This window comes from Cibotium barometz, chromosome 60 (genome assembly GCF_041138505.1).
Source record: "Cibotium barometz isolate CiBa-2024 chromosome 60, ASM4113850v1, whole genome shotgun sequence".
Taxonomy (NCBI): Eukaryota; Viridiplantae; Streptophyta; class Polypodiopsida; order Cyatheales; family Cibotiaceae; genus Cibotium; species Cibotium barometz.
In genome coordinates, this window is record NC_141105.1 from 18,071,426 (window position 1) to 18,084,515 (window position 13,090).

At 46.4% G+C, this 13,090-nt stretch overlaps 1 protein-coding gene across 1 annotated transcript in view; it reads left to right on the forward strand.

The window, feature by feature from the left end:
- LOC147605075 (TORTIFOLIA1-like protein 1) overlaps positions 1-13,090 on the forward strand; it is a 66,507-nt gene that overhangs the window by 2,277 nt on the left and 51,140 nt on the right. Inside the window, exons 3-5 of the mRNA XM_086794337.1 lie at positions 7,689-7,880; positions 7,992-8,088; positions 8,315-9,078. Coding sequence (XP_086650463.1) covers positions 7,689-7,880; positions 7,992-8,088; positions 8,315-9,078 — 1,053 coding nt within the window. The remainder of the gene's footprint in view (positions 1-7,688; positions 7,881-7,991; positions 8,089-8,314; positions 9,079-13,090) is intronic.

A 13,090-nucleotide genomic window follows, 5' to 3' on the forward strand; every position in this document is an offset into this window, starting at 1 on the left:
ATGTTGATTAGACAAAGCTGAAAACTCATTCCGTGTACAGTCCTCTTCTGTGGAGTGAGCCAAACGTTGGCTAACATTCCAAACGCTTGAGTTGAGCTCCACAATCTCAGGCCTGCTTATCCTGTAGGCAGCCCTTGTAGGAAGCTTGGCACCTGGTTTAAGGGTGATTCGATGGTTTTTGGGCAATTGTGAAGGGAGCTTGCTGGTGAAGAGTGGTTCACACTCAGCCAAGACTGCTCTTAAGCCTTGGAGAGCTCCTCCAATGCCTCGGATGCCAAACTCCAAAGGTAAACCATGTGAACACTATCCACCCTATACTTTTACAAGGAAAACAATGGCAGCTAAATGAAGGATTCTCTTTATGCTTGCATCTACGCACTTTTTCCACATGACCTTCTGAGTACAGGTAAAGGAGCAAGGACGGCTGGTATGATTGGTTTGTCTCCTGCCCTAATGGAAGAACAGTGTTCAAGTGCCTCGTCTTTTACTACCCTTGGCACGGGAACAACTACGTTACATGTTTCTTTTGATGTTTAGAGCCGGCAAACCATCCAACATGAATTTCAGCTGTCTACCCAAGGAAAGCTAAGCACTTCTATCTCCTTTGTCATGGGGAGGATAAATTAAGTGAACATGGACTAGACAGCTTACCATGCTTGGATCCAATAATAACCACGGTTCGCAATGGAAAAAGTTCGATTTTGAGATTGATTAATTCTATGCCTTTTCCTTTTGACCCTTTCTCACTTGAATTGTGTTATGAGCTGTCACCATTTGGTCCATCTCCATTTTTGGTGCCACTCCTATGGGATTGTCACTCCAAAGCGGCTAGATTTGTGCCATGTTCACATGAGGCTAGGCCGGTGTCTCGTGTGAAAGGGGCTAGTTACTTTGTGTCACATGGACGGGAGTCAGTTTCGTGCCACCTGTGTGACTAGGATCATGTCATATGGATAGGAGCCTGTATCGTGCCACCTGTGTATGGCCAAGACGATGTTTTGTCTATGGTACTGTCACTCCATGGAAGGACCCGTGTTTGAACTACGTCTTGTCTTTGGGACTGTCACTCCATAGGAAGGCTAGGGTTTTCACATTCTGTCGCGCCAATTTTGTGCCCGACTAGAATATTTTGTACAAATTTCATGAAAGGGGGATTTTGTCGAGTAAATGTGCACATGCATCCATTTTTGCATGTTTGAAACTGTTTTTACGTGACTTGTATTTGTGTAGCTGCCTGCCATGATTTGCCACTTACTGAGCGGGGACGCCTGCCAGTGAGCTGTGAAGCTTGCCCTGTCTTCTGACATGTTTTATTGCATGTGAACAGGTGGTAAGTTTGGCATATTCATTTATTGTAAATGTTGTTATTCTAACCTTTATATCATAATGTTATCGGCCTTGGGCAATAATAAGTGTGGGTGCCCAAAACCTATTTGAAGTAAGTTATGTATTTGCCATAAGGAGAATACGATGGATGGAGTACGTGGAGGTGAGAAATGTTGCCAACCCGATGCTCTCTCTCTCTCTCTCTCTCTCTCTCTCTCTCTCTCTCTCAGAAGGGGCCCGATTGCTCACTCTCTCTCTTCCATGCTATCGGTGTGAAGTAGCAAACCCGACTCTTTTTCTCCTTCTCATCGGTGTATGGAAAACACCCCGACTCCCTCTACTTGGCATGTTGAAATAAAAGTAGCAGACTCCTCTTTCTCTCTCTTCAAAGGTGTTACAGCAAGGACCCGACTGCACTCTCTCTTTCTCCCTCTAGCTTGGATACGATGTGCTAAAGTGAACCTAAGACCTGTTGGAAATCCTTATGTACTTGCTGTACTTGCTGGAAGCTCTATTATACAACCCTCTGTACTTGTTGTACTTGCTGCAAACCCTGTAGCAATTGTAGGACATCATGTTGAGGGATGATCTTCCACCAAGACCCCCACCCTCTCGTCTTGAAGACAATCGTATAGATTTGGTACTTGGAGCTGAGTCACTTAGTAAGTTTCCGTATCGTCTTTCCAAGGCGTTGGAAGCTGAGTTGGAGACGCAACCAGCACAATTGCTAAGGTTTGCTCTGAGTTGCAAAGGTAGTATTTAGACAATACAGGCATAGTCACAAGGGACGGGGGACGGGGACGGGGACGGGGACGGGACGGGACGGGATGGGGGACGGCCATAAGTAGGGAACGGGGACGAGGGAGGGAACGGCACTCAAAAAATACTTTTTTTTAAAATTTTTCTACTCTACACTTATTCTACTGTGGAAGTACATCAAAATGAGCACAAATTTACACTAAAATGGTAAGCTTTTGAGTCATATTAATAATTAAGTAGATACAAAACGAGTCATGACTCAAGAGTCAGGACTCAGGAGTCAGGACTAAGCCTTAAGGAGGCAGAATACATGGACGGACTCAAATGAGTCAATGACAAAAAAGTGCTGAAGACTAGAGGCTAGAGGCTAGAGCTAAGTAGTAAGGCCCATAAATCATGATCTATGAATGATCATCCACGTGAAGTGCTCGCCTCATGGTCATGGGTAGCTTGTGCCAAAGAAGCATCAAGCTCATCCTCAGTCTCATCCTCATTGGCATGCTGCTCCTGCACCTCATCCTCTTGTTGCTCTTCTTGTTGACTCATCTCCCACTCGGTGAAGGAATCTGCCTTCTTGGTCACGCTCTTGCAAAGCATTCGCAAGTTCGCGCTGACGAAGACAAGGTCATTGGCACGCTCTACCCCGAGTCGGTTCCTCTTCCTAGAGGCAATGTGGCTGTAGGTACTCCAAAGTTGCTCCAAGCAAGAGGAGCTGACGGCCTGGCTAAGTATGCGGATGGCAAGCTGCTGCAGCTCCGGTCCATCTGAACCAAAGTCCTCCCACCATAGAGCAGCACCAACTTTGGAGCGGTCAACCTGTGCATCATGACAGCCATAGGAGCCATGAAATGACGTGTACATCGAAAGCTGGTCCGTGATCTTGCGCCTAACCGATGCATCAGGCACAAGACGATCCAAGATGCTCCTCCATCCAGCGCTCACCTCCCGGTCGCTCTCCTGCTTGTTGCCTTGGAATTCTGGGTCCACCGCATAAGCTGCTGCATGCAATGGAGAGTAGTAGGAATTCCACCTTCCTAGACACAAGGCATGGATCTCCTCGTATCTGTTTCGTCAGGCACGAAGTCTTTCAACTTCTCTATCATGCGATTCATGGCCTCATAGACCTTGCCTATGCATGGTTGCATAGTGTCTACAATCCTCAATAGGTGGACTATGGGCCTCACCATAGCATCTGTGATCTTCACACTTTCCCACCAAGAGGCGTCATCTGCCTGTAGCCTACACTCTTGGCCAGTGTTTGTATGGGACTCTTGCATGGCGACAAACTTGTCGCTAAGGAAAAGCCCCCTCAAAGCACCGCCACAATCCTTCAACCGGCCCAACATGAGAAAGTTGTAGGCAAACCGGGTGTCGGAATATTTGAGGAGAGAGAGACAGGACCTCTTGTTGAACTCATGCCGAAGTCTTTGGTGGTTGAGGACAAAGGAGACCATGGTGTTGGCCTCCTCAATGAGCGGGCTGATCCTTGGTAATGCCCCGATGTCCTTGAGGAGGTTGTTTGGGCAATGAGCCATACAAAAGGACACCGTGACATGTCCATACATACCTTGAAGAATAGCTCCCGCCGCCCTATTGGAAGGCTCCCCATCCGCAACAAAGCCCACTACATGCTCGGGGCCAACGATCTCCATGGTGGTAGCCCACTCCGCCGCAAGCACATCCGCGCTCTTCCCAGTGCCGGATGCATCATGAGATGAGATGAAGTACATCTCTCCGCGGGAATATGCAACCATGCCGTGAATACTCCTCTTGCGGGTGTCACTCCATCCATCCACAATGAGGGAGACTCAGTTCCTCTCCCATTGCCGCTTTGTGTTTTCGGCGCTTGCTCTACAATGCGCTTCTCCTTCTCGAGCAATGTAGTGCGCAAGCTCTCGGATGAGGGGGGCGTATAGGTTGAGCCATACTCCCCAATCTTCTTAACCATGACCTTGAAGTATTCCGACCTATTCAAGAAAGTAATTTACTAATGAGAAGGGGACTAGGATGATGAAAACATGAATGATGAATTGGCAATGATCGATTGCACTTACCTAGCCGCTTGAAAGGCAATGTGGTCGTGGAAGAAGAAGCGGGCCACCGCCATATCCACCTCCTTCAACTTGGGATTCCAATTCTCCCCAAGTGTAGATTGTCGCCGTGGGCCACGTAATGATTGAGAGGCCGTGGAGATGGAGGGTGCGGGTGTCGTGGATGGAGTAACATTCCGACTTGATGGTGAAGGTGATGGTGTGCATGATCCCGACATGACTCCATTGTAGAGGCTTGAGTTCCTCTCCCCATCGTCGCGGGATCCACGGCCACTCGTGGTGTCCTTCTTGTCGCTTCGACCGTTTCGTAGATGCTAAGCTTGTCAAGAAGTTCCCGTCTCTTCTTGGGCGTGACATTCGTGCAAAACCTCACCTCATGCCCACTCTCATGCAAGAGGTGGGCTCGCACTTTGTCGGCGCCACCCGTTCGCCAGTACGGGCAAAGCTTGCATACCCATGGCCGAGAACCGTCTCCATGAACGGATGTGGTGTAGTTAACCTCCTCCCACCATGTCCATAACGTTGTCCTTCTACGAGAAGCCCCGGCACATGAGGAGGATGCCATGGTTGAAGATGGCTTGACTCTTGAGCCTTGAGGAATGAGAGAGAGAGAGAGAGAGAGAGAGAGAGAGAGAGAGAGCCTTGAGGAATGAGAGAGAGAGAGAGAGAGAGAGAGAGCCCAGAGGCTTGGAAGTTGGAAGAGTCAAGACTCAAGAGGCTTGAGGGAGAGGTGAGAGCCTAGGCCCTAGAGCTTGGAAGAGAGAAGAAGCTTGAGCCTTGAAAGCTTGAGCCTTGAGAGTTGTGAACTTGTGTGTGCTTGTAGCCTTGTAGAGGCTTGTTCTTATATAGATAGGCAAGAGAGAGAGAGGAAAGTCTCAAGGGCAAGAGAGAGAGAGAGGGCCAAGCCTCAAAGAGCCAACAGCCATAAACGGCTAGAAACGGGCAGGCGCAACGGCCAAAAACGGCAGGTGCAACGTCCCCGACCGCCGTCCCCGACCGCCGTCCCCGTCCCCGTCGCCGTCCCCTGTGAGAAACGTTTCGTGGGGGACGTCCATCCGTCCCCGTCCGTCCCCGTCCCTGCGTCGTCCCGATTCGCCGTCCCGGCGTTCCAAGCCTCCGTCCCCTGTGACTATGAGTATAGGAGTTCACTATGTTGGAGATACAAGGAAAAGATTTAGACACTATGAAGACATAGTATACAGATTGTCTAGAATTTGAAACTGCTTACAATATGGCCCTTTATTCAGAAGCGGGTCATTATACCATTCAGGACGGTTAGCTCTTTTACAAGGGTCAACTATGCATTCTCAGGGAGAAAAGACCGGCACTCCTCCAAGCAGCCCAGATTCACTTGGTGGTGGTTATCGAAGGTCAATAGTACCTTGGAGAAGCTAGAAAGATCATTTTATTGGTCGAAGATGCACAGGGATGTGTACAACTATGTTTCACAATGTTCCATTTGTCAAAAAGTGAAAGTACCTCATATACCAAACAGGCAGGGTTGCTTCAGCCATTGCCTGTTCTTGAGGGTTCGTTTCACGACATTTCGATGGATTTTGCTGGACCCCTTCCCGAATCTACTAGATCTCGGAACAGTGTATGACGATAGTTGACAGATTCAGTAAATTTTGTATGCTTATACCATGCAAGAAGACGGCCACAACAAAAGATATATCTCGGCTTTTTCTCCTACATTGGTATCCAATTTGTGGTTTGCCACAGACCATTACTTCAGATCGGGACCCAAAGCTTACATCTCACTTCTGGTGAGCTCTGCTCGACAACTTTGGTACCAAATTGCAATTGTCCAATGCATTCCATCCCTAGACAGATGACCAAACTGAGATTTACAATCGGTTGGCTTTCGACGTGCTTAAAGCGTACTGCCATGATTAGCAGTCGAAGTGGGAACTTCATCTCCCGTTGGTATAGGTGATTCTCAATGACACTCATGCATCCAGTGTTGGCAAAACTCCGTATGAGGCAGCCTTTGGTTGAAGATTTTCATCCCTTCTCACGAGAATGATATCTCCTTCCTTGGAAGCCAACAAGATGACAAACTTTTTCAGCCATCATTGAGTCCGTCCAAGAGCGTCTTACCAAAGCTCAGGAGGCATACACTAGACATGCAAACAAGAGACGTCAATTTCAAAGAAGGTGAATTATATTTAAGGATCATAAAGCAAAGACTCAAACAAGTGGGCAAGCGCTGTCTAAAGTTGTCATTTAGAAGTTTTGGTTCTTTTCCCATCATCAAGAAGATAAGCGATGTCACCATGCAACTCAGATTGCTAGACAGTTGGACGATTCACGTCGTCTTCCACGTCTCTTGGTTAAAGCCTTATATTGGACCTTCATTGCAGAATGTTCCAGAAGAACAACAGTGAGAAATGGTTGATGAAGCAGAGGTGATAGAGCCAGAGCAGATCCTTCTACATCGTTGGAAGCATGGTTCTGGATGACGTCTTCGCCAATTTTGTGCAAAGTTCAAAGAGGAAGATAGACTTCTCACACAAGGTTTTCTTGGAGGGTTGGAAGGGATCAGTAAAGAACTTTCAAGAAGGGTTTCTAGATGAATCTAATATTACCCTTCTGTATAGCTTGGATAAAGCTTCTCTTATTTTATTTGTTATTGTTCTCATGCATGTACTGGAAATCTGTAGTAAGAGCACCCTCATACTTGTACCAAAGCGGCCCATTCCGGCCCCAATGATGTGTTGAGAGAGGTTTCTCATTGGTTTTCAAGTGAATTGGTATTACTCCTTGAGTGCCTGCGCTGTTACAGATCCGACGCATTTTCACTGTGGTTCGGGGCCCCGTCTGTATTATTACGTTGGGCACAATTGCTTGGGCCACTGAGACCGTGGTCATCACGCCATATGAGGAGGAAGGTGGGAGACCAGCCCTTCAGGTCTCTCACCTTCGCATTTCTATAGCTCTAGTCCCAACTCCATCCATAGGTCGCTGGTCACCATGTTCTTGTCAAAGATGGGAGATTTGTAGCAGTATAGCTATGGAGAGCTTGATGCAGCGAAACCATCGAAGGGACCCTCACCCCGCCAACGGAGTCCATCTGGAGCATCTGGCTTGATACCATTCATACCCTCCGTGGTCAGTGGGGCAGCTTCAGGGTGGCTTAGACTGTATGTGGAAGCACGGAGAGGCCTTCCTGAGGATCTGGCATCACGGTCCCTTTCTCACTAATAGCGGTGGGAGCCCACTTGGCATTACAGACCACCTGCGTGGTTGTTTTCTCCTCCCCCCATTGTATGAGATAACCTTCTCCTCCTAGAGCGGGCAGCTGGAGGAGAAGAGCATCCTCCCCTTTATGCATCTTGACTCTCGTTTCCCATTTGAGGACGAGGTTGTATGTACCATTTTGGCTGTTTTCTTGGTGACTAATAGAAGGATCTTTTTCCTGGAAAAAAAAAACTTATTGTTTATCTTGACTAGCTCATACTGACTTGTTTATGCTCCATACTTTTCCATAGATGCATTCTAATTGTGTGTTGTGTCTCTACTAATAAATTTTTAATGCATGTGAGGTTGTAGGTTGGAGCCCTCGGGCAACCACAGCTAGCCATGCTGATGCCATGTGTCCATGAAGCCTTGGAGAATAGTGACTGGGCTACTAGAAAGGCAGCAGCTGAAACACTCAGTCGTATTTGCTCCAATCTTGGGCATGCATTGGCTAGCTTCAGGTCGTCGACTCTTCGCATGCTGGAATCATGTCGGTTTGACAAGGTCAGGCTGCTAATGACAGAAGTTCTTTCTGCTTTTGCTCATCTCCTCTCATCTAATTGGCGTGCTTTCTATTATTATTGAAGCTTTTTGAAAAACTTGCACTTTTCTCAGGTGAAACCGGTAAGAGATAGTGTACATGATGCTACACAGCTGTGGAAGTCCCTTCCTGGGACAGATGCAGAATCTCCAGGATCGGCCAAAAAAAATGGTAGTTTTTTGCGTTGTATCCAAAGCTAAAATGTTCTAATTTTTTCCCTAAGGTCTAAGGATGGAATTAGAAGGGGGTTGGGTGGTTTGTCTTGTGTTCTGTGCCTGTAACAAAGCGTTCCTACTAAAATTTCATGCTTTTCTTGGTAATTTCAATCCTGGTCTCAGAATTTGTAACTGAATCTTTGGAACTGGTGGTGTTGTGTTTTTATATATGGTTGTCACAGATGGGCCTGAATTGGCTGTTGCAATGCAGAAACTTGTGCTGCAAACCCCTAGTCCAACTTCGAGGGAGACAAGTCTTATAGCAGGTGGAAGCCCTGGAAATGGAAAAACACCTGAAACAATGGCCAATAGTAGTCCAAATTGCCTGCCTAAACTCTCATTGGACAAGCCTCTGGCGGTTATAAAGAAGAGGGTTCCGGCTCTTACTGATAAGAAACTAAATCCCAACTTCTTTCAGAAGCTTTCTGCAAGAAATATGGATGATTGGGAGATTGAAGTAGCTGTTCCTTGCACGAGCCCATCAACAATGTTGGGAGCACCAAAGGTGGACGTTAAAGGTGTGGATACCAAATTGGATGACGTTCAGATGTGTACAGAAAGGAGTATATCGTTTGAAGGGCAGCTTTTCCAAGGCGTTGAAAAATACAGTAATGATAGTTGCTTGGTGTCTGATGATGAAGGAGAAGCTGGAAATAGCTTACATAGTGATGCCTTGCTTAGTGATGGAAGTCCAGTGTTCAGGAATCAGGGGTTACAGAAGTTCAAAATGGGGCAGAAAGAGGGTGAAAAAAAGTTAGACAAGCATCTGATCCAAAGTGATATGGATGATCAGGCTTGGGAAGCACATGGTCATGTAAGAGGGTCATCGAGTAGTGGTGCATTAGAGGAAAACAAAGCTCTAAATGAAAGATCCAATTGGCATTTTGTTTGTAAACAACTTTCTCAACTTGAGCAGCAGCAGTCAAGCCTTGTGCAGATGGTTCAGGTACCATGAAAATTCTCTCATTATTTTTTTTCTTGGCTTGACTTCCTTGGAATAAATTATCTCATGTGGTACGTGCATGAGGATTGAGTTGGTTTAATTTTGTGGCTTTCAACCCCCTACGCTTCATACCGGTTTTCAAACCTACATAGCAGCCTAGTTTGCTGATTCATTGTCTCATGCACCACTGCTTCCAATCAGATGCTTGGGGACTGTAGGCATCTATGTCATGGGCAGAACACTCTAGGACCAGCCGGGGAATTTTTTTCCTCACTAGGAGGGTTTTTCCCCGTAACACTGTATCTCACTTTTGGGACTGTGTGTGAAGTGACTTTTGTACTTTAGGTTACTCTCACTTATCATTTGTACTTGCATTGTGGATACACTCAATGAACATCGAGTATTGTGCTTCCTTGCTCACGACTGCCTCATTGTGTTTGTGTGCATTGCTGCATAACCTAACCCTCATCCCAACATGTGGTATCAGAGCTTTGGTTGCCATCTTGCAGGCAGTCGCCAGAGCTTTGGTTCGGTTCCACCCCTTGCCTTTGTGTGGGATGAAGCCTTCCCTCTGTGTGTAGCCACCAAGCTCTTGCCTTTAGCGCCCCCTTTGCGCTGCCTGTTCCTGGCGGCACTAGTGATCAAGGCACTACCGCCGCCCAGCTCCAGCCAGCGGCACTAGTGCACGGAGCTCCACTGCTGCCCAGCCCAGCCCAGCCCCTTGGGGGGCAAGAATTTGGGCGGCACCACCCCTTCTCGTCGCCATTCCTGGCCGAGCTTAGCCACTTTTGGGTGTACCTAGGCAGTCCTTGTTTCCACCCTCCTCCGGCCAAAATTTTTTGGGGTTTCCGTGGTAGTGTTCTTTGGGTTTTTTTTGTTATCTCCGTACCTTTGGTCTAAAGCTTGCTAATATTGATGAGATCATACAGGATAGTTCTCTTGTCACGACAATCCTCAATGCATTGCCTAACTCATATCAAGGCTTTGCTATCACTCTCAGGTTGCTCATGAAAGGCAATGCAAATGCCTTTTCTTTTGATGAGCTTATCCCCTTGCTCCTGCAATGTAGGCATATGCTCACTTATGGTAGTGCTATGTGTGAACAGGGCTTAACCAAGGGCACTTTTTCCCATGTGGTTTTTCCCCTTTGATCCGTAATTTGCTGGTAGCCAAAGGGCTTTGGGGCATCGTGTGTGGTGATGACACACGCCCACTTACCATATAGCCAGCCATGCCTCAAAGGGGAGGTGCTCAAAGAGCTCCTGAAGTAGAACGTGCTCCCACACAAGAGTAGAAGAGATGGGACTCTAGGGATGCACAGGCCATGTCATTGATAGCCCTTTCAGTGATTGAAAAGGATTATTATTCCGCACATTCGTTCTTGCAAGACATCGAAGCTTGCATGGGACACATTGGAAGCAATGTATCAGGTACGCAAGGAGGCAAGAGTTGCCTACTTGAAGAGGGAGTTGGATCTTCTTTCTATGGAGGAGGGTGATTCCATGGCATATCATCTCACCAAAGTGAAAGATTTGCAGGAACAATTGCTCAACATTGATGAGGTTATCCCAGACAGACAACTGGTCACCAACACTCTTCATTCTTTACCACCTTCCTACTTGGGCTTTCACACCTCTCTCAACCTCTCAATGAGAGGAGGTGGTGATCCCGTCACTTTTGAAGAGCTGGTGGGTTTACTCTTGCAGGAAGAGCAAACAAGAGCAAACTTATCGAGCAACCGTGGTGGAGACAAGGCATTTATAGCCAAGGACAAGGGTAAAGCAAAGAGCTTTAAGCATGGGGGACAACAGTCTACAGTCCTCTTCTGGTGGTGAAAAGTCTAACAAAGGGGATGTAAACAAGCCCAAAAAGAAGGGAAAATGTCACTACTGTCATAAGCCTGGACACTACATTAGTGAATGTAGGAAGCGGATTGCAAAAGAGAAAAGGAAAGAAGCAGGCAATGCAGTAGCAGACTCTTTTGATGACAAAGCACAGCAATCAGCTAATGCAATTCAGGAAGAGTACACTTTTTTGGTCACATGCACTAGTGACACACCAAATGCTTCAGACAATGATATGTCTTGCATTGCATCTGACAGACAGGATGTATCATGGTATTTTGATAGTGGTGCTTCGAGCTACATCACTTCATGCAAAGATGTATTTCAGCACTTGGTTTATGCTTCAAATGGCCGCACTGTATCATGTGCAGATCATACCACATATCCAGTAAAGGGAATTGGCAATGTCATACTTATTGCAGCCAATGGTGCCAATATATGTATGAAAAATGTATTGTATGTTCCAGGGATAAAGAAAAATCTGCTCTCCGTCTCAGCGATAAACGACCAAGGTTTAAAGGTTGAATTTGAAGATGGGAAGTGTTTGGTAAAAGACCCATCAAAGGGTTATGAAATAGTCACTTTTGGAACACGATACAAAGGCTTGTATAAGCTGGATAGCTATGACAAGCGTACTTATGATGCAAATACAGTGGCTGCCCACACTCCTGCTATGCATGATGCAGAGCTATGGCATGCTCGTTTTGGGCATGTTAATTTCAGAGTTTGATGCTTTTGCAGAAGCATCATATGGTTGATAATATGCCGCCTCTTGAGTCTCCACCAAGACATGTATGTGAGGGGTGTATTTTGGAAAAGATGCAACGAAAACCATTCCCCAAAGATGGAGCTGGTAGAGCTGAAAGTAAATTACAACTCATACATAGTGATGTATGTGGTCCAATGCGGACACCATCCATAGGGGGGCATCTTTACTTCGTCACATTTATTGATGACTACTCCAGGTTTGCTTGGGTTTACTCTTTGAAAGCGAAAGCAGAGGTGTTTGCATGCTTTCGACACTTTGTAGCAATGGCTGAAAATATGTGTGGATGTAAAGTCCAAACACTCCGCTCAGATAGAGGTGGAGAATACATGTCAAATGCATTCAAGGATTATATGCTTCAAAAGGGCATCAAACACCAATGTACTGCACACCGCAGCAGAATGGTGTAGCTGAAAGGAAAAATAGATCTCTCATGGAGATGGCAAGATGCATGGTGAAAGCACAAAAGCTGCCTCACAATTTTTGGATGGAAGCTATAATGTGTGCAACTCATGTGTTGAACAGGTGTCCAACAAAAGCTTTGAAAACCATAACACCATTTGAAGCTTGGTATAGCCGAAAGCCAACAGTGGATTATATGCGTACATTTGGGTGTTTGGCATATGCACGTGCCAGAACAACTCCGAACAAAGCTAGATGACAAAGCAATGAAATGCATTTTTGTGGGCTACAGCAATGAGAGCAAAGGATACCGTCTTTATAATCCAACTACACGAAGGATTTTTGTCAGTAGAGATGTGGTATTTGCTGAAAATTCAGAACAGCCCATGTACAGCTTGTATAAAAGTAATGATACAGGCATACAGGACATGTTTGATGGACTATTACCCATTGCAATTAGGGGGGATTGAGATCAGCCAGCCCCTACACAAGAAAATCCTCATGTAGAACATGTGGAACAGCCAGCCATTCAGCCCCCTTCTATGGAAGAAGTGGAAGATCTTGTCAGGGAAGAGCAAACAGCCATAGACACAGCCAAGTCAGTGCCAAGATGGTTGCTGAAAACTTTGCAAGAAAGCAAACTTGCAGCTCCACTCACAGGTAGAACAAGGGCTAGTTCCAGCCATGCATTGAATATACATCGTGGGGAGTTTGCATTAGCCATGGGTGGTCTCTTTGATTCAGAAGAGCCTTCTTCTTATGAAGAAGCACATGGGGTGCAAGCTATGCAAGCTGAAATCTCTTCTATCATGAAGAACAATACTTGGGATCTTGTGGAATTGCCTAAAGGCAAGCATGTCATTGGAACAAAGTGGGTGTACAAAGTCAAAAGAAAGTCTGATGGCACTATTGACAGGTACAAAGCAAGACTTGTGGCTAAAGGCTACTCCCAGAAAAAGGGAATAGATTATGAAGAGACTTTTGCTCCTACTTCGAGAATGAC